The 22963-nt window shown below is 45.1% G+C and overlaps 1 protein-coding gene and 1 pseudogene across 1 annotated transcript in view; both read right to left on the bottom strand.

Moving 5' to 3' along the window:
* The window catches only part of LOC124585982 (sodium/calcium exchanger 3-like), a 783464-nt gene that overhangs the window by 575821 nt on the left and 184680 nt on the right, over nt 1-22963 (bottom strand). Inside the window, exon 2 of the mRNA XM_047131408.1 lies at nt 6966-7364. Coding sequence (XP_046987364.1) covers nt 6966-7364 — 399 coding nt within the window. The remainder of the gene's footprint in view (nt 1-6965; nt 7365-22963) is intronic.
* On the bottom strand, nt 16174-16291 carry LOC124555417 (annotated as a pseudogene).

The raw sequence follows: 22963 nt of genomic DNA, 5'->3' as shown, positions 1-22963 counted from the left end.
GCTGGAAACTGCAGAAAATAGGCTTCGTCTTTCCACAGCATTGTTTGAAAACCCCTTTCATAGTTGATGTAGAAATACTGCCCTCTCCACCCAATGGACAAAAAGTGTATCTGACAGCAATATTGGAGACAGAGAGACATTAGAAGAACAATCCAGAACATCTACAATACAAGCAAATTAACTTCAGTTATTATACATAATCTGATACTGGTAATGTTGATTACCCAATCAAATATTGTTAAATTGTGCCCCGGTATAAATTGAAGTGTCACTTATTTATTTATTTTGATGCTCTATCATTAAGAATGTTTTAATCTGTACATGGTGTGTACCATTTATCTTTACCATCCCAAGTACCTTTTTGTCCAGAAGCAAAATAAAAATACGTCAAGCAAATGTTGTTTAACTACCAGGGGGCATTAATGAGCATGATTGCCTTTTCTATAACTTCTTTGTTACGAAGACATGAACAGGAGTACCCTATCTTTTGTATTCGGTAATCCACTTCCTCTTGCCAAGATTTGTTAAAAAGTTTCCGAAATCTGCTATTCTCATAAATACGACGTTATTAAAAACATAATGCAAATTAACTGAGCCTCCTGTACTAGCGTATTGTGCAGATACCCAGGGTAACGTAACTCGTCTATTTGCTGGAGTTAGCAGCAGACAAATCAAAACCCAAATAAAATCGTTAACCATTCAGTGAACTTACTCCTGTCTTCAATCAAGACAATATATGAGTTTTTGATCAAGGACTGGCTTTATTGTACGCAATGTGTTGCTTAAAAGTACTACATCTACATCTATATGCCTATCTGAAATTCACACCTACGTGTTTGGTTGAGGGTTCACCGAACCACTTCCAGATTATTTATCTATCATTTTATTCTGGAATAGCAGATAGGAAAAAGTGAAAGGGGGCTGTCTAACCCACTTTAATTTTTCTCGTACATTGCATGGTAACCTCGTGTATATATTACACGAATGGTTTTTCTCTATGTTGTAGTCCCTTGGAAAGAGAGTATGCATGGTACGAAAGTATTTGTTTTGTGCAATAACCTTGCATGCTCTCCTCATCCATTCCAAGAATAATCTCCGCAAGCAAGAATGTGTGGGTGTATATATTCAAATCTGCCGGTAAAGGGAAAAGAGATTTTCTTGTTCTCTCTGATGGTGTAGTGCCAACCTTAATACTATTCTCCAGAGAGATTTGTCAAAGCTGTTTTTTTTTTGCGAATCATACTGCTCCCGTTTCTTCTCTCCGAACTTTTGGTAAGCATGAATAATCCTTGATGTTCCTTGTAAAATGCTTTGGTACGATTTCTACTTCAGTTAGTTGCGGCAGATATTTGCCTTTTGTTAGGAAATCGCTTCGTTAATTTCACTAAATTCTCTTGCCTGTTTCTTGTTTCAAATCTGGAAGATTTTCTATTACTTTTCGTGAGCGATATTTGAATCTGAATTCTTCCTTTGGCCATATCACTTCTGATGTGCCGCAAGTACTGTGTTCTATTAAATCAGGATCTCTCAGCTTTTACTTAGAAGGAGAGTTTTCTTCAATTTCCAAGCATAACGATGCTGATACAAAATAATGAGCAGCTTCATTATTTTGTGTAATAAGCCTCATGTAGAAGTAAGAAGAAGTCTGCAGTTGCTTCTTAGTCGAAATTATCGCCTTCAACGATCAACTCGTCGCTTTGATGCGAATTTACGCGAATTTGATAGCTGTGTTTTTGCGTATCTGGCGTAAAAACCTTTGAGGAGTTGACCGCCAAGTGCGAGAATGTTTTTTAAATGTAGTGACAGTTACGGAATTTATTAATTTTAGTCGCAAAGCTCTGTCATCAACTGCAGTTACTCCGTTGCTCACTGTGTCTCACCAGTGCGGTTCAATGACGTATCTTTTACTCAGTATGTTGCATATGACTAGTCCAACGTCAGTACAGGATTATTCTCTTCTTTGAGCGGTCTCCCAGTTTTCATATCTTTCCTTCAGAAGTCGTTTACGCTGGTTTTCTCCCGTAATTTTATCGAAGCGTGATTATCACGCAAGTAAGGGAGTATGCTGTTTTCCTAGTGATTTGATAACGTTTTATGTGGTTTATTGATCATTATAGTAGATCACCAGTTTCAATCTGAGATGCATTCCAAATATTCATCCTCATCGTATACACCCACATGCTACAGTTGTTCCCCCAAAACATGAAGAAATAAAGTCCCTTTACATTCTACAACATTTGATCAGACATTATGGGTACAGGTACTTATGTAATGTGCACCATCTCCGTGTATTCGAACCGTATCATGGAGGAGAGTTTGTTTCCGATAAAATATCAAGCAGTTGATGAAGTTTGAAGGTCGACCCAAGTGGTGGACATTGCCCTTGCGGTGGGCACGAGTGAGACAAAATTTACCTAAATTACTTACTTTCCCTCTTTATTACTCTAGGGCATAAACCAAAGTCCAAGGCTGTATGACAGCTGGTGTAACTACTCAATTGTAATAACAGTAAGTGTTGTGGGATTAATTACACCTTCAGAAAGACGTCATAGATAAACAAAACTATTGCCCTTAGACTGAGGAATGTAAACCAAATACCAGATAGAATCTAAATAAGAGTAGTAGCACACTGGCAAAACAAACACCTAACTCTTGGTGTGATCGGTTTGAAGGTTTGATTCCTTTATTTTATTACGGTGGTCACTGCTCCCTGTGCAGTTGTGAGTGAACAAAATATTTTCACATTCGGAGGGGAAAGCTGGTAATTGAAATTTCGCCGCAACGAAAAGCGTCTTCTTTTTAATGACTGCTATTTCATCTCGAGTATCACATCCATGACACGCTTTCCCCTATTTCGACATAATACTACTGTCCTCTTCAGCGTGGACCCCTGTTGTCAGTAAGAAATCATTATTGCAATTTGATTTCTTCTAACTTACATTTCTACCTTCTCTTCATTGGTGTACATTGTACTCATGAAACCTTCAAACCAAGATGGTTCACTGTATGACCGACGTGCATTTTTTTCTACCAGTTACAGTAAGTGGACAAGTTGCGTTTTCGTTTTTTTCTTTCTTGCTCATCAGTCTTCTCATTGGTTTAATGCGGCTCGCCGTGAATTCCTCTCCTGTGCCAGCCTCCTCCTCTCAGAATAGCTCTTGCGTCCTACATCGTCAATTATTTGTTGAACGTATTCCAGTCTCTGTCTTTCACTCAGTTTTTACCCTCTACAACCCCCTCCAGTACCATGGAAGTTATTTCCCGATGTCTTAATACATGTCCTATGGCCCTGTCCCTTCCTCTTGTCAATATTTTCAGTATGTCGCTTTCATCGTCGATTCTGCTGAGTGACTCCCCATACCCCATCTTATCTGACCACCCAAATTTCAACATTCTCCTGCAACACCACATCTCAACAAATCGATTCTCTTCTGTTCCGGTTTTCCTACTGTTCATGATCCACTACCACAATACTGCGCTCCAAACGTACATTCTCAGAATTTTCTTCCTCAGATAAAGGTCAATGTTTGATATCTTGTCCGCTTTGTTTCCCTATGGTAGTCTATGTTTTATGTCCTCCCTTGCTTCGTAGTTTATGAGTTGTTCTGCTTCCAAGATAGAAGAATCGCCTAACTTCGTCTACTTCGTAATCACCAATTTTGATGTTAAGTTTCTCGCTATCCTCAGTTTTGCCACTCCCATTACTTTTGTCTTTCTTCGGTTTACTCTCGAGCCATATTCTGTGGTCTTTAGGCTGTTCATACTGCTCAAGAGATTTTATAATTCTAACTGAGGATAGCTCTGCCATCAGCTAATATTATCATTTATATCCTTTCACCCTGAATTTTAAAGCCACTTTCTTTTATTTCCGCCGTTGCTTCTTCGATGTGTAGTTTGAACAGTAGGAGCCAAAAGCTGCATCCCCGTTTTAAACTCTCATTAATCCGAGTACTTCGTTCTCGGTCTTTTAATCTTATTGTCCGCTCCTGGTGCTCGTACATACTGTGTATCACTCGTCATACCCTATGGCTTATTCCTATTATTCTCACAATTTTGAGCATCTTGCTCCATCTTCTGTTGTCCTGATTTATCCTCAGTCTTGCTTCCATTATCAAGAGCAACGTCAAAATTGTCTCTGATGCCTTTACCTTTCCTAAAGCTAAACTGATCGTCGTGTGTTACCTTTTCAGTGAGTCTTGTGTGAATAACGTAGCGCTGTGGGTTTCTGGACAGGTCTTAAGGACGGAACGTGCATACCGATTAAAAAATATATAGGGTTCTATTTTAAAGCGACACACTGTTACACATAGCTTCGTGACGAAGGAAGATACTGTCTTCCAGGTAGTTATACAACAATTGCTCGATACATTTTTTATTTTGCTTCTGTACAAAAAGTTTTTAGGGTGGCCAAGATAAATGAGACTGTCTATGTTTAGTATTACAGATCAGTTTTTTTGCTCCGATGAAATTAAATTTTTCTGGAGACATACTGAGTGTCAACCTTACCTTCGATAAGAATAGAACCTGAAGTAACGAATTAAAATCTGTGACAAAGGCTGGACTTCAACCCGAATTGACCACTTACTAGAAAGATGTATCGTCCACTATACCATTCTGCTATTGTGGCTTCATCGACTACCCTCGTCCAGTGACCTCCCTTACACAAACGTCAATTCACAGCTCAAACCATCTTCATTTTTCCTTTCATGCATCCTCAAAGGATCACCTAAAACTTAGGTATACACAGGATTTTCACGTTACGGACAAAACTAGGCTGAGCCTTGGAATACTGACGATTTACACTGAAGCGCCAAAGAAACTGGTATAGTTATGCGTATTCAAATACAGAGTAAGTAAACAGGCAGAATATGGCGCTGCGGTCGGCGACGCCTATATAAGACAAGTGTCTGACGCCGTTGTTAGATCGGTTACTGCTGATACAATGACAGGTTATCAAGATTGAAGTGAGTTTGAACGTGATGTCATAGTGGGCGTACGAGCGATGGGACAGAGCGCCTCCAAGGTAGCGATGAAGTGGAGATTTTCGCGTACGACAATTTCACTAGTGTACCACGAATATCAGGAATCCAGTAAAACATCGAATCTTCGGTAGAAAAAATTCCTGAAAGAACGGGACCAACTGCGACTGAAGAAGATCGTCCAGCGTGAGAGAAGAGCAACCCTTCCGCAAATTGCTGAATATTTCAATGCTGGGTCATCAACAAGTGTCAGCGTGAGAACCATTCAAGGAAATATCATTCATCTGGACTTTGGTAGGTGTAGGCCCACTCGTATGCCCTTGATGACTGCACGACACACAGCTTTACACCTCAGCTGAATCCGTCAACACCGGTATTGGACTGTTGATGACTGAAAACATGTAGCCTAATGGGACGTGTCTCGTTTCAAATTGTATCGAGCGGATGGACGTGTACAGTTATGGACACAGCCTCATGAATCCATGGACCCTGCATGTCAGCAGGACACTGTTCAAGCTGGTGGAGGCTCTGTAATGGTGTGGGGCGTGTGCAGTTGGAGTGATACTGGAACCCTGAAACGTCTAGATTCGATTCCGACAAGTGGCACGTACGTAAGCAACCTGTCTGATCATCTGCATCCATTCATGTCCATTCTGCATTCGGAATGACTTTGGGAATTCCAGCAGGACAATGCGACACCACACACGCCCAGAATTTCTACAGAGTGTCTCCAGGATCAGTCTTCTGAGATTAAACTATTCCGCTGGGCACCAAACTCTCCAGACACGAACATTATTGAGCATATCTGGGATGCCTTGCAATATGCTGTTCAGAAGTTATCTCCACCCCCTCGTGCTTTTACAGATTTATGGACAGCCCTGCAGGGTTCATTGTGTCAATTTCCTCCAACACTACGTCAGACATTTGTCCAGTCCGTGCCACGTCTTGTTCCAGCACTTGTGCCTGCTTTCGGAGACCCTACATGATATTAGGCAGATGTACCAGTTTCTTTGGCTCTTTAATGTAAGGAGGAGAAAATTTGGAGTTTCTTTCCTGGTCATGATTATACTATTATAAGCAAAACGAGGATAATGGAATGTAATCGAATCAAATCAGGTGATGCTGAGGGAATCAGATTAGGAAATGAGACACTTAAAGTAGTAAAGGAGTTTTGATATTTGGGGAGCAAAAGAACTGATAATGGTCAAAGTAGAGAGGACACAAAATGTAAACTGGCAATGGCAAGGAAAGCGTTTCTGAAGAAGAAAAATTTGTTAACATCGAGTATAGATTTAAGTGTTAGGAAGTCGTTTCTGAAAGTATTTGTGTGGAGTGTACCCATGTATGAAAGTGAAACATGGACGATAAATAGTTTGGACAAGAAGAGAATAGAAGCTTTCGAAATGTGGTGCTACAGAAGAATGCTGAAGATTAGATGGGTAGATCACATAACTAATGACGAGGTATTGACTAGAATTGGGGAGAAGAGAAATTTGTGGCACAACTTGACTAGAGGAAGGGATCGGTTGGTAGGACATGTTCTGAGGCATCAAGGGATGACAAATTTAGTATTGGAGGGCAGTGTGGAGGGTAAAAATCGTAGAGGGAGACCAAGAGATGAATACACTAAGCAGATTCAGAAGGATGTAGGTTGCAGTAGGTACTGGGAGATGAAGAATCTTGCACAGGACAGAGTAGCATGGAGAGCTGCATCAAACCAGTCTCTGGACATAAGACCACAACTACAAGTAACAGCTATGTCATTTATGCTAGACTAGTGGCTAATAATCCGAAACCTATGACAGAAAAAATAATTAATGAAGCTAGTGGAAATAGTGTGTTTTCCCTTATTATACTCTTTGACAAGTACACACAGTGCAATGGACAGACAGCAACTGCATTGGAAATGTGTGTGTCGTGTACTGGGCTCGGTCAGTGGTTCAGTGGTAGGCAATATATGGCGTGCGCGTGCGCGCACGTACCCACCTGCAGAGTGAAGGTGCGCTCGGTGACGCCCGGCTGGAAGACGAGCGTGCCGGAGGCCTTGACGTAGTCGTCGCCGGCGACGGCGGTGCCGTCCTCGGTGGCGAAGTCGACGAGCAGCTGCTGGCCCAGGTCGCCGCCCTCGCGCACCACGCGCAGCTCGAAGGTGCCCACGTTCTCCATGACGGTGTAGTGGCCCGGCTCGAAGTAGACGCGCGCGCCCTGCTGCGCCTGCGCGGCCGCCTGCGCCTCGTCGTCGCGGCGCGCGATCTCCGCCTTCACCTCGCTCAGGTCGCTCTGCGCGCGCTCCGCGATCTTGCGCATGATGTTGCCGCCGCCCACCATCTTGCGCGTCGCCTGGATGCGGTAGAAGGCGCGGCTCTTCGGGCCCTTGTTCAGCACCTGCACACACACACCGGCAGTTTACGTAAATCAGTTGCCTCTAACTTCGCGCTAGGCACTGAGGGCGGCAGCATTGGCTGTCGCAGAAATCGCGCTGCTCAGATTGTTGGCTTTGCACATACAGGCTTTTCAAAAGAGTAATGAAATAGGGGAAACACAAGCGAACATACTCCATGCTTATTAGGCACAATAAGAAATGCATTACTGGCCATTAAAATTGCTACGCTACGAACATGACGTGCTACAGACGCGAAATTTAACCGACAGGAAGAAGATGCTGTGATATGCAAATGATTAGCTTTTCAGAGCATTCACACAAGGTTGGCGCCGGTGGCTACACCTACAACGTGCTGACATGAGGAAACTTTCTAACCGATTTCTCATACACAAACAGCATTTGACTGGCGTTGCCTGGTGACACATTGTTGTGATGCCTCATGTAAGGAGGAGAAATGCGTACCATCACGTTTCCGACTTTGTTAAAGTTCGGATTGTAGCCTATCGCGATTGGGGTTTATCGTATCGCGACATTGCTGCTCGTGTTGGTCGAGATCCAATGACTGTTAGCAGAATATGAAATCGGTGGGTAATACGGAACGCAGTGCTGGATCCCAACGGCCTCGTATCGCTAGCAGTCGAGATGACAGGCATCTTATCCGCACGGCTGTAACGGATCGTGCAGCCACGTCTCGATCCCTGAGTCAACAGATGGGGACGTTCGCAAGGCAACAACCATCTGCACGAACAGTTCGATGACGTTTGCAGCAGCATGGACTATCAGCTCGGAGACCATGGCTACGGTTACCCTTGACGCTGCATTACAGACAGGAGCGCCTGCGATGGTGTACTCGACGACAAACTTGGGTGCACGACTGGCAAAACGTCATTTTTTCGGATCAATCCAGGTTCTGCTTACAGCATCATGATGGTCACATCCGTGTTTGGCGACATATCGGTGAACGCACATTGGAAGCGTGTATTCGTCATCGCCATGTTGGCGTATCGCCCGGCGTGATGCGATGGGGTGCCATTGGTTACACGTCTCGGTCACCTCTTGTTCAGATTGACGACACTTTGAACAGTGGACGTTACATTTCAGATGTGTAACGACCCGTGGTTCTACCCTTCATTCGATCCCTGCGAAACCCTACATTTCAGCAGGATAATGCACGACCGCATGTTGCAGGTCATGTACGGACCTTTCTGGATACAGAAAATGTTCGACTGCTGCCCTGGCCAGCACATTCTCCAGATCTCTCACCAACTGAAAGCTTCTGTTCAATGGTGGCCGAGCAACTGGCTCATCACAATACGCCAGTCACTAACCTTGATGAACTGTGGTATCGTGTTAAAGCTGCATGGGCAGCTGTACGGGTACACGCCATCGAAGCTCTGTTTGACTCAATGCCCAGGCGTATCAAGGCCATTATTACGGCCAGAGGTGGTTGTTCTGGGTACTGATTTCTCAGAATCTATGCGCCAAAATTGCGTGAAAATGTAATCGCATGTCAGTTCTAGCATAATATATTTGTCCAATGAATACCCGTTTATCATCTGAATTTCTTCTTGGTGTAGCAATTTTAATGGCCAGTATTGTAGTTGTATACTCTGATGAGCCAAAATGTTACGACCATTTCGCACCTCGGGGCTGCATGCCTCTGGTGGTGCTGCGGGCACAACCAGGTAAGGGGAGGATGTAATGGCTCGATACCCACGGGTGGTTTATCATAGCGAGTTCGTAGCGTCATTGTCTTTCGCGTTTCAGCAGTGCACGTGAGCCAATGGACCCGCGCACATTACGGCGGTGACACTGTGAACTCGCAGCGAGAACGCGGTGTGAGACGCGTCGATCGTGCTAGCCAACAAGTGCTGCATCGCAACGATCTCCTCGCCGATCGCCGCGAAGTAGCGGTCGTTTTAGGAGAATGGGGCAACGCATAAGCGTTCGCAACCCTAGTAACATCCGTCGTCAGCCTGCCGTAGATGCAGTCGTTGTGGACTTGCAATTTTTCACGGAAGGAGTGAAAAAATATTCAGAAATATGGGACACATCTCGCAAGCAGTATCACGATAGGCTTAAGAAGAGAGCCACACGGTTTCAGGTTTGGTGAGGATTTTGCTGCGAAACAGAATCAGGAGAGAATTTATGTAGGTAAACGTCACAGTCAACTAGTTAGCGGTAGTGCTCTAGAGGTGGCCTTTTTGCTCGAACGTGCCCACTTAAAAGTTAAAACAGCACTAAGCAGCAAATGCTTTTCTCCGTGGCGAGAGCCCTTTCGTCTGAATGAACATCTTCAGTTAGCAAAAACAGTTTACAAAGATTCTGTTTGTTTCAGCTGGTTCAATGAAATCACTCCTTTATTGTGTTCAACACATAAAATGTTCAATTCCACGCATTTTAATGCTGACGTAAATTGAATAGTCTCTCACGTTCGAGATTAAATTGATACAATGTTCACCACGATTGTTACCAACAAGATTTAAAATGGTTCAAATGGCTCTGAGCACTATGGGACTTAACATCTGAGGTCATCAGTCCCCTAGAACTTGGAACTACTTAAACCTAACTAACCTAAGGACATCACACACATCCATGCCCGAGGCAGGATTCGAACCTGCGACCGTAGCGGTCTCGCGGTTCCAGACTGGCGCGCCTAGAACCGCTCGGCCACACCGGCCGGCCCCCAGCAAGATTTAGAAAATTTTGTCTTGTCATGATACTTTGCCGGCATTCTCTATTAAGTAATCAGCGAAAACATTTCTTCTACCGCTAAGCGACGTTCCTGCTTGGGTTGATTCAAGTTCATTATCCAGAGCCCAAAGTATGAAATCCATCATTCGTTCTGTTAATTTCAGTATGCACTCTCTGTGCAATACTTCTCACTGAGCTTCACAAGCATTCCTTACATTTTTAGGTAGCAATCTGTGGCCGATTATGTATTGATAATGCAGATCAATTACAGTGGAGCTACTGCCCAGATGGGGGTGACAATTATTGAACTATATGAAAATAAATTAGTTACAAACCACGGCGTGCGTATAGTTTATTCAACATGTAAACATCACTACAGATTTAGGTTCTGACATGTTCGATATGCTTGCCATCATTGGCGATGATATGGCGCAGACGAATAGAGAAAATCTGCATGACCCTCTGAAGTGCTGGAACATCGAATCTGTCGATGACCTCCTGAATGGCTGTTTTCAGCTCAGCAGCGGTTTTGAGAATATTGCTGTACAAATTATGAAACTTCCTGGCGGATTAAAACTGTGTGCCCGACCGAGACTCGAACTCGGGACCTTTGCCTTTCGCGGGCAAGTGCTCTACCAACTGAGCTACCGAAGCACGACTCACGCCCGGTACTCACAGCTTTACTTCTGCCAGTACCTCGTCTCCTACCTTCCAAACTTTACAGAAGCTCTCCTGCGAGCCTTGCAGAACTAGCACTCCTGAAAGAAAGGATATTGCGGAGACATGGCTTAGCCACAGCCTGGGGGATGTTTCCAGAATGAGATTTTCACTCTGCAGCGGAGTGTGCGGTGATATGAAACTTCCTGGCGGATTAAAACTGTGTGCCCGACCGAGACTCGAACTCGGGACCTTTGCCTTTCGCGGGCAAGTGCTCTACCAGGAATATCGCACCGATTATTCCGTGACAGGACACTGCACTTCACATAGTCACCCACTGAGAATGAAGAGACTTCTCGATCGCGATATCCAGATTCTCAGTCCCCCGAGTTCGCCAATTTTGTTTATTGACGAACCCACCCACATGAAAGTGAGCTTCGTCGCTAAACCAAACTATACATGAGAATACTAATTCCCATTCTGCCCCACGGGCAACAGTACAGTTTGAAAGTCCTAACGCAAACCGTTCAGAAATTATGACGATTTTATTTCATATAATTCAATAATTGTCATCCTCTACTTGGAAAAGATGAACAGTTGACGTTACAGCTGTTGCTTTACTGTTAATCATCAAATGAGTGTACATTCGTTCAAAAATATGACACTTACTTTCATTTTCTCTTAAATCTATAAATAGTGTCACGAACGTTCCTTTATGCAGCCGTGAACTAACCGTTGCGTGAGTCCAAAACCTCCTGTTGCGTTTCTTACTGTATTCAGAAACGAAATAAGCAAATACTGCCTGCTTTCTTCTGCCTTCCTGCATACTGGTTTTCTTCCAAACTACACTGAATCGCCAAAGAAACTGGTACATGCATATGTTTTCACATACACAGATATGTAAACAGGCAGCATACGACGCTGCGATCGACAATGCCTATAGAAGACGTCTGCCCTAGATGATAGATCGGTTGCTGCTGCTACAATGGCAGATTATCAAGACTTGAGTTTGAACGCGACGTTATAGAGGGCGTCCGAGCGATGGGACAGAGCATCTCCGAGATAGTGATTTTACATAGGATTTCGCTTTTCAGCGAGATCTTTTGCTTAGGCCCGCATCTCGTGGTCGTGCGGTAGCGTTCCCGCTTCCCATGCCCGGGTTCCCGGGTTCGATTCCCGGCGGGGTCAGGGATTTTCTCTGCCTCGTGATGGCTGGGTGTTGTGTGCTGTCCTTAGGTTAGTTAGGTTTAAGTAGTTTTAAGTTTTAGGGGACTGATGACCATAGATGTTAAGTCCCATAGTGCTCAGAGTCATTTTTTTGCTAAGGTATGACGGTGGTAGCACTTGCGTCCTTCGCGCATAGTTCTTTTCTCAGACGCCCGAATCTCTACTAACCTTTGCGCGCTATCTTTTGAACCGAGAGTGCTGCAGCCTACCGCGCGGGATTAGCCGAGCGATAAATGTTACGTGGGGGCAAAATGATAAAGAGCAGGACTACGAATACGAAGGTCTCGGGTTCGATCCCTCGTCACACGATTTTTATTTTGCCGGCACGGTTTTGCCGGCATCTGTTTATGAGAGGACTCGATTTGTACAGACACAGACCTAAGATGACTAAGAGCTTCTGATACGCTCCCTGGGGGAGATAACTCTAGTCCTATGAACGAGAGTCCGTAATACGCCACTGCGTTGAGATGGGTGATGGCAACTCGTAGCTCATAAATAGGAGTAGGTGTGAGTTGGTTTACGAAACACGCTGTGACCCAAGGAACCATCTTGGCTAAAAAATGGCTCTGAGCACTATAGGACTTAACATCTATGGTCATCAGTCCCCTAGAACTTAGAACTACTTAAACCTAACTAACCTAAGGACAGCACACAACACCCAGCCATCACGAGGCAGAGAAAATCCCTGACCCCGCCGGGAATCGAACCCGGGAACCCGGGCGTGGGAAGCGAGAACGCTACCGCACGACCACGAGATGCGGGCGGAACCATCTTCTTTACTGTGGACGAAGACATCTGATAACGGAAGGTCTTCATTTTTCTCCACTTCCGTAGAGAAGCAAATGCTCAGTACAGAAAGCGTTGTTGCTCCATGCAGCCAAACTGCATTGGAGTCTTGCACGTATCTCCCGAAATATTTAGGTTTCAACGTCACTGACTGAAGTGCTTTCCCCTTGGAGTTTTCCATAAAAAGATTAGCTACTACGGAAGACAAAAGGCTCCCATAGCAACACCGTCAGTTTGCTCAAAATATTGCTCATTATATAACAAGTCTACGATGACGTTACAGCTTGGTGCCTGCGCTTTTCTAGCGAGTCAGAGTATGTATTGGCAAGCCACTGTAGCAACACGTCAGTAAGCACCAGAAGATGACGAGGCGATGTTTCATTGAAATATTGTGCACTTCCACGATATTATCCGACGCGACGCCCGTGATCAATGAAGCAATTATTATGTCGGGAAAGTCTCAATCGGTATTGCTTAAACTTTGTCGGTAATTCCTTTATATTTATCTTACTGTAAGTAAGTTATTTCTTTTCACTGTCTAAGTAAGATCCTAACAACTGTTTATCTGCTGTTTCTAGCAGAAACACTCTACTAACCTTCTTATCTGATTTATTAATTTTCATAACCATAGTTGCTGTTATGAATCACGATCGCTAATTCCCGTTGTTGTACTGACGTTGTCGATAAGGTCCGGCCTACTTGTAGATACAAGGTCTAAGACATTTCCAATGAGTGTGGGCTGACGAAATAGCTGCTTAAGGCAGTTTTCAGAAAACTTGTTCAAAAGTACTTCGCATTACTGCAATGAATCCATACACTTCCTAGTCTATATTCGGTTGGTTAAAGTCACCTGCAGTTAAGTTAGTATTACATGACATGGGAATTATGCGCTACTGACCATAGCATTTCTTTGAATGACCCTAGAACTGTAACAGCAGAATCGGTTTGCGGGTAAAAACATCCCACAATTAGCTCTGTTACACGTAAACGTGTTGTGGTGATGTATTCGTATGGTACATTATCCAAGCTATAGCAAATTTATTATTCGACACCGTAGAGTGACTGTGTGAGTGCATGCCTTAATACTTCTACAGTTATAATTTGTGTTATAAACCAAAATTAGGTAAATAGACTGCAGGTTTAGTTAGTTAGAGGCAATAAGTAAATAAATCATGTCAAAATCATGCCGGGATTCTGTTTTCGTAAGTTACCACTGCAATAACATCTGTGCATTTTGTAAGAACCAATGATAACCAGAACATTCTTCAAAGCTGAAGTGAGGATAAGAGTGGTTGTATCATAGCTGTTTAACCATGTTTTTCGCGTGGACTGTTTGTCTTTTTGCTATCAAGTGAAACTGTATGCGTTTATAATTGTTTCACTAAATGCGTGAAACATTTTTAGTCAAGAGCTGTAGAAAAGGTAGGTTCCTTTCGCCTAAACATCAACCTACGAGTTTCTTCGTGGATGTTCTATTACTTTTCAGGGAACTGAAACTTAACTAACGTTTCGGGGAATCTGTCCTCGACAATAAACTGTTACATTCTAAGCATTACAGTTAGGTTAACTATACTTCTGTAATCGAGAAAGCTACTTTTTTTATAGGCTGAATCGCTAAAAGTTTCACTGTATATCACGCCAGATGTGATATGTTTCCACGTTTTTTACAGGTGACTTCGTGTAATCCTCCACACTGACATGACAGATTATTCACAGGATGGAATCTATCGAACAGCTAACCTCAATATGTTCGCATGACAAAGGCAATTAAACTCCTTTCCCAGCGAGCCCATTTATTTCCGCTTCGTGTCCCACTCCTTAATTTACGAGCCTAGCTAATGGCGCATCGGCCCTGCCTCTACTGTGTGTAAATATTCATACTGGATTCAAACTGTAACAAACACGCGGACCGCAACAGGCGGTAGCGATACTAGCAAATATTAATGACATTCGAACGCGGGCAGATGACGGTCGAATGGCTGTTCCTGCGGGCGCTGTTACAGCATTATTAGATTCAGTTATCAGGCGATGAGAGAGAGAGCGACATGTTCGCTGCTGTCTCCTGAACAATCGTAGCAGGTAACCAGTATTCACTTGTCGATTTTTGGCCACGAAGAAAACTGCAGTCTCTCACTGACTTGGCCCTTCATGTTAGACATTTTGGCATACTTTCTATTTATATAAGTAGTGACCCTATTTCTATTATCATTGCACGCCCTTCGGCACTGTACTCAAAACCTGGACCCATGTTCTGGATGACTCTGTAGTCAGATCTGGCCAGTGTGAATTCGACGTCCGCTGCCAAAGACACGTCTCTTCAAAGGAAACGTCTGTTCCACGGCCCTCAACGTTATTTCACACCATGATGTACTCTGTCTCCTACACAACAATTTCTTCCGCATTACAAAATACAGTGCAGACTTGAGGCACGCGTGTGACGAACAGTATCTGCAAAATGTTACCACTCAGACGGAATTGTCATTCGATAAAAAAATGGTTCAAATGGGTCTGAGCACTATGGGACTCAACTGCTGAGGTCATTAGTCCCCTAGAACTTAGAACTAGTTAAACCTAACTAACCTAAGGACATCACAAACATCCATGCCCGAGGCAGGATTCGAACCTGCGACCGTAGCGGTCTTGCGGTTCCAGACTGCAGCGCCTTTAACCGCACGGCCACTTCGGCCGGCGTCATTCGATAAATATTTACAACGACAAGATAGACTGAACCTCTACAATTACTAGTAATATTAGTGATTTCTTGCTGGAAACAATAATATAGTTATTCAGTGGGGTACATGGGTGACAATGTTAAGATGACATTTCTCCACACTTAGCGGTGTGTAAGCTGCAATGAGCATTTGTAACAGATTAAAAGTGTCTGGAATTACATTCGCTGTGCTTCATAGTCTCACATCACACAAATAACATCACGACCGGTTTCGACTTAGCAGTAGGTCATTCACAGATTATCTATTTCAACAGAAGAAAGTAGGCAGTAAAATACTAGGAAACTAAAATACAGATCAAACTAACTTCTATACACAAATATAATGACATGATGTGACCACCGCCTATGTCAATGGCAATAACCACTCCAAGAAAGCAGGTAACTGCAAAACGAGTGGAGGCTATATAAGACTCTTCAAAATCTGCAATGCCTTGTGAAGCTTGGAGTAAAAGAAAAGGCCCAAATCCCGCCCAAAGTCTTTAAATGGCAGAACTTAACTAAAAACTAAACTCCTCCAGAACAGGCCATGAAGGTCCAAAGCCACCGACCGGCCGCCGTGTCATCCTCACCCATAGGCGTCACTGGATGAGGATATGGAGGGGCATGTGGTCAGCACACCGCTCTCCCGGCCGTATGTCAGTTTCCGAGACCGGAGCCGCTACTTCTCAATCAAGTAGCTCATCAGTTTGCCTCACAAGGGCTGAGTGCACCACACTTGCCAACAGCGCTCGGCAGACTGGATGGTCACCCATCCAAGTGCTAACCTAGCCCGACAGCGCTTAACTTCGGTGATCTGAAGGGAACCTGTGTTACCACTGCGGCAAGATCGTTGGCTTAAATCGCAGAACGGTGTCCAAATACGCAGGTAAATTAAAAATCCGACTAGCACTACTGAAATGAACACACACAACCTTTTCTGAACAGAACATAGAGCCAGTCCTTGTAGCCTACTCCTCCAGCCTCTACAATGTAAGTTGCAGCTGACGAGTTGCCGTTGCAATACTGGAGGAAGAACAGGGCACAAAATCGGTCACAAGTAAGGAGCACTGTACAGGACTCCTTACAGTAGACGTGATACTGTTTATCGCTCTGGCAAAGAGGGTAAAATTTAAAACACTGTCCTGAGGAATACCATTCTCCTGTTCGGAACTATTCGACAGCATTGTCACCAACTCGGTACCGAAAAAGCGCTTTGATAAAAAGGACCGAATAAAGCTGGAGATATGACCACCAAAGCCCCATTGGTGCAGCTGACATAGAACAAGCTGTCTCCAAGTAGTATCGTGTGCGTTGCTGATATCAAAAGATGTACCTGCACAGGCCGGCCGAAGTGGCCGTGCGGTTCTAGGCGCTGCAGTCTGGAACCGCGAGACCGCTACGGTCGCAGGTTCGAATCCTGCCTCGGGCATGCATGTGTGTGATATCCTTAGGTTAGCTAGGTTTAACTAGTTCTATGTTCTAGGGGACTAATGACCTCAGAAGTTGAGTCCCATAGTGCTCAGAGCCATTTTTTTTTTGTACCTGCACAATGCAGTATACGTAGGAGAGCCATCTGAATAGCCGCCTCTAGAAAGGTCAGGTTGCCGACAGTGGATCGAAATCTCCTGAATGCACACTGAGAGCGACTTAGCAGCTGACTGGTCTCCAACACCCAAACCAGGCGACGGTTAACCATTCGCTCCAAGGTCTTTGCCACACAGCTGATTAAGGCGACGCTCCGGTAACTATTGGGTCTTGAGCGGTACTTTCCTGGTTTAAGAAGGGATATCAGAATTACTTCGCTCCACGAGTTGGAAAAGTTGCTGGTCTGCTACGTAAAAGAGAAGAGGAGGATGTCTTTTGATGCTACTGACAAATATCGAAGAATGCTGAATCGGATTTGGTCGTGATCGGACGAAGTATCACAAGCCGCAGACAGTGCCAAATCTAACTCCCACACGGAGAATGCGCAGTTATAGGACTCTGAATTGTTAGACCTGAAGTACAACTCACTCATTTCCATGGTGGCTCAGTAACAACGGAACGCTGGATCGTGATTAACAGTGGCAGCAGTCAGCGCAAGTTGTCCGCCATTGTCTGTGCAATGTCTCCAGGTTTTCTTTTGGGGCACCCTTGAGTTAACAAGGCTACTATAGGTAACCGACTGCCTTTACTGGAAATCCTCCTGATGGCTTCCCATCCTGCAGTAGAACAGGTGGAATGGTTGACAGAGTCCAGAAACGTTCTTCATGACCTTTCCTTGCTCTCCTTGATGATGCATCAAGCCTTTGACCTCGCTGATCGAGAGGCTGCGAGGTTTTCCGCCGTTGGACGGCTCTTAAATCGTCACAGGGCTGTACGCCTGACCTGAATGACTGCACAGTACTCATCAGTTAACCGAGTCACAGAGGGTCTCTTACGGTGATGAAGAGAAGAGTTTGGGATGGAGAGGTCAGCGGAATGGTATGACGTGGTCCACCTATTCCTGGACGTAGCCAGCGGGTCGAACATTGTCCAGTTGGCTCTGCTGATCAACGATTGTGACTGCATCTTTTCAGCGAAGCTCCATCTAGTGGGTAAATACGCAGTGGGAAGTTGTCACTGCAGTGGAGTTAGTCAGTTACTTCCCACTAAGCAGAGTCCACAAGGGCTGGAGAGCAGAAAGCGATGTTGATGGCCGAGAATGATCCATTAGCAGTACAGAAATGAGTTGGAGGGTCTGAGTTGAGGACGCACAGCTCCAGAGATGTCATGAGGTCCTCCAATACCGGATCCTGAGGGCAAGAAGAGATCGAACCCCGTAAAATATGATGGGCATGGAAGTCTCCCAGTAGGAGAAATGATCAGGGGAGTTGTTCTGTAAGACCTGTTAGGTCTTCAGAGTCAATTGCAATCATATGGAGGTAAATACAGCGAGCAAACAGTGATCCTCTGACGTACATGAACCTCAGCTGCAACCGCTAGCAGGTCAGGAGCTAGGGAGAGAGGATAGGAGTGGTGTGCTTTGTTGACAAACAAATCGACCCCTCCCTTGGCCCTTTCGCCACTTAGGTCATCCTTATATTAGAGTGTATAGCCCCTAATACATCAGATGCTTTAAAATGCACGATGGAAGGGGGGGGGGTCACTTGAGAGACTCACTGGTACCTGTCTACCATGAGCGTTTCCTGCCTACACTGACATTATGTTCAGCACCATTCAATGTCTCAGTGACAGGATGACTGGGCTTCAGGACCAGCTGCGCAGGCTGGCGGTTGCATTTGGAGATGCAGGTAGATATGCCCTGCTCAACAGTCATAATGCTAGCAATGGCCGTCTGGAATGGCAGCTCCAATGCTGAGACAAAACAATTGACAAAACTTGGTGACTGAGTGGCCTTAAATTCCTCCTGTGCGTCAGAGTATTAGATACGTTGGGTGACTTTAATTTCCTGAATCTTCTTTCCGTCGACGAAGACAGGTCAATGCCTACTTCAGATGAGCCAAGGAGCAATTAATTCACCTGGGTGGCACAGTGCACTGGAAACCCTGTTTGCGTGCCGTGCTACCACATCGTCTACATGTAGCCCGATTGTTACAGCCCATAGTGGTATGACTGAAGCGTTGGCATTTCAAACAGCTCCATGGATTTGGAACATAAGGTCTTACCTTAAAGCGGAAAAATTCTGGTGCAGTTAATCTGGCAACTTCGTCAGATTGAATGTCAGAATAAATGATACTGACTTTTGGAGCTACCTGTCAACCCTTTTCATAACGTTTTGTACTTCGTTCACCCGCGCACTTTCCCTCCCATTCCTGCTGCAATTCTTCTGTATTCATATCTATAATGTCCCAGCATGTTACAACACCTTCAACACTATTCAACCCAGTGTGCAGTTCGCTGTTAATGGGATATTCTCCAAGTAGCTTGGCATTAAACAACTTCTGTACCTGGGGAGCCTTCATAGCCTCCAGCAGAATAGTGTCATTCAGTAGCCTCTTGATAGATTTGAGTTGCCCTGCAAGTCCCTCGAGGGCTTTATGGGTATAGAATGGCGACAATTTTTCAAAAGAACCGTCCACACTTTACATTACAACAAAAACATTATCCACCTCAGATTCTTGTCTGTTACTTTACTTACTGTTGTTGACAATCAGAGATGACGCAGCTGGACTGCCCAACAGGCCACCAGAATTGCTACGGGTGTGAGTACAAACATGAAAATTAGGCTTCATGGTGTTCCCACGAGCAGCCATGGAAGAAAGTCCACCCAAACAGAGACCCGCTTGCCTGGGTAAGCCTTATACAACTGAGATGCGGCAGGTTTCCCAGAGGTTGCCTCCTAACGACTGCTCCAACTCAACAGCCACGCGTATCATCGGCGCGCAGCACACCATGTGATTGAGGATTTTTTTTTTTTTTTTAATAGAGTTTCGTACCATGCTCGAGATCTGGGCAGTCAAGCCAAGATACTCGTTCCCTGTGACACACGACATTCCACCTCCGCACCGTGCGGTGGTCACTGAAACAGGCCTACAGCTTATAGTGACAGGGGACTGGCAACGGATCGCCAGCTTAGGAACCCAGGGGTCGCCAAACCTGTACCATAAAAACGAATGCGTTATTTTCTGAGGAACGTTTTCGTGGCATTCCCAGGGTGATCTAACCATTCTGGAAGATACTATGAATCAACACAAATGTACATCTACTATTGGAAGCCACGTTTACCCCCACGCGCATCTCGTTTCTCCTCGACCCGGTGGCATCTACTAGCAGGACAATGCGACGTGTTACATAGCTTACAGTGTACGGGCGTCGTTCGAAGAGCACCAAGTGAGTTTACTGTAGTTCTCAAGTCATCAGAATCCCCAGATTTAAGCCCAGTCACCCTCAACCGAGAAACCTATCTCAGTTGGCCGCAACACTGGAGTCGCCATGGTCCATATCGCTTCTCGGCGCCCTCCATAAGCTCACGAACTTTCTTCTTGAAACGCGCGAGGTGGCCGGGCGGTTTGAGGCGTCATATCACGGACGCCGCGGCCCCTTCCGCCGGAGGTTCGAGTCCTCCCTCGGGCAAGTGTGTGTGTGTGTTGTTCTCAGCATAAGTTTGTTTAAGTTAGTTTACGTAGTGTGTAAGTCTAGGGACCGATGACCTAAGCAGTTTGGTCCCTTAGGAATCCACACACATTTGAACATTTTTTTCTTCTTGCACGTCTCGCAGTGGTCCGCGCTAAGATGGTGGTTATTCAGGCTTTTGAGAAGTGGTCTAATTAATATGACTGGATACCGTAGTAAGTCGTCAATTGAATAGGGAAGGAGAGGCGAGCTCTATGTGACCATACGCTGATGAGCCGAAACATTATGACAGCAGCACAATGCGAGACGAATAGCTGCCTAGTGACAAGCGCTCATGTGACACGGTAAGAAATGTATATAAGCGAAGCGTGGGCGAATGAGGAAACATTTTCGCGACGACACAGCCCACGAAAAGGGCAATACAAAGACATAAGGTAATACGAGAAAGGGCAGATCGTTGTGGCTCGGCGACTAGGACCTTACATCGCGAAAACAACAATTATAACCGCTGTTCGCGAGCTACTGTCGTAAGATCTATGGAAAGTGGCTGAAGGACATTGAAACCACGAGTAGGCAACGAGACGCTGAATATTCACTTCATCACAGAACGTCGTGGTCGGAAGGTTGGCAGGTCTGTAAAGAGGGATACGATGCGATCTGTGTCAGATCTGACGACAGGATATACACTACTGGCCATTAAAATTGCTACACCACGAAGATGAATTGCTACAGATGCGAAATTTAACCGACAGGAAGAAGATGCTGTGATATGCAAATGATTACCTTTTCAGAGCATTCTCACAAGGTTGACGCCGGTGGCGACACCTACAACGTGCTGACATGAGGAAAATTTCCAACCGATTTCTCATACACAAACAGCAGTTGATCGGCGTTACCTGGTGAAACGTTGTTGTGATGCCTCGTGTAAGGAAGAGAAATGCGTACCATCACGTTTCCGCCTTTGATAAAGGACGGATTGTAGCCTATCGCGATTGCGGTTTATCGTACCACGACATTCCTGCTCGCGTTGGTCGAGATCCAATGACTGTTAGCAGAATATGGAATCGGTGGGCTCAGGAGGGTAATATGGAACGCCGTGCTGGATCCCAACGGCCTCGTATCACTAGCAATCGAGACGACAGGCATCTTATCCGCATGGCTGTAACGGATCGTGCAGCCACATCTCGATCCATGAGTGAAGAGATGGGGACGTTTGCAGGACAACAACCATCTGCACGAACAATTCGACGACGTTTGCAGCAGCATGGACTGTCACCTCAGAGACCATGGCTGCAGCTACCCTGGACGCTGCATCACAGTCAGGAGTGCCTGCGATGGTGTACACAACGACGAACCTGGGTGCACGAATGGTAAAACGTAATTTTTCGGATGAATCCAGGTTGTGTTTACAGCTTCATGATGGTCGCATCAGTGCTTGGCGACATAGCGGTGAACGCGCATTCTCCGAATGTCTCACCAGTGGAAAACGTTTTGTCAATAGTGGCCGAGCAACTGGCTCGTCACAATACACCAGTCACTACTCTTGATGAACTGTGGTATCGTGTTGAAGCTGCATGGGCAGCTGTACCTGTACACGCCATCCAAGCTCTGTTTGACCCAATGCCCAGGCGTATCAAGACCGTTATTACGGCCAGAGGTGGTTGTTCTGGGTACTGATTTGTCAGGATCTATGCACCCAAATTGCGTGAAAATGTAATCACATCTCAGTTCTAGTATAATATATTTGTCATATGAATACCCGCTTATCATCTGCATTTCTTCTTGGTGTATCAATTTTAATGGCCAGTGGTGTAATTTTGGTATAGGCAGAAGTGTTTCGGAGCACATCTTTCAGCTCACATTATTGAACATGGGACGCCGTAGAAGACGGAATCGTCAATTGCGATTAGAGTGGGTATGAGGTCATGAAGACTGGAGCACTGGTCAGTAGTTCTGGGAATCACGTTTCTCGTTACACCAGGTCAATGATCATGCCCCGATGCACTGTCATCTAGACGAACGGCTGCGCGAAACATACAAGCGCTACGAACGCAGGCCAATGGGGGCAGTATTATGTTATGGGGCTCACTTAAGTGGTCTTCCATGGGAGCTTTGATAGTAATGGGCTAGGTGAACATTATTGTGGAACACCTGCGTCTATTCACGCTTGATGCCCGCCCTGACGAGGAAGCAATCAACCTGCAGAATACCTATCTGTATCGCAAGGCCAGAATAATGAAACAGTGACTTGAGGAGCACGATAATGAACTCGATGTCGTGCCCACCTAATTCGGCTGATCTGAACCCTCGGGAACACATGTAGCACGCGTTGTGGCAAGAGCACAGGGCCAACTAACCACCGGCCACTAACTTACGGTAACCGCATAACCTATCTCTGTTGTATTCTCTATTGTTTTTCGTTTCCAAGGTGGACCAATACGCTACTAAGCAAGTAGTCGTAACGTTTTGTCT

The sequence above is a fragment of the Schistocerca americana genome, chromosome 1 (assembly GCF_021461395.2).
Source record: "Schistocerca americana isolate TAMUIC-IGC-003095 chromosome 1, iqSchAmer2.1, whole genome shotgun sequence".
Lineage (NCBI taxonomy): Eukaryota > Metazoa > Arthropoda > Insecta > Orthoptera > Acrididae > Schistocerca > Schistocerca americana.
Note: the sequence above shows the minus strand (reverse complement) of the source record. Positions and strands in the feature narration are given on the sequence as shown.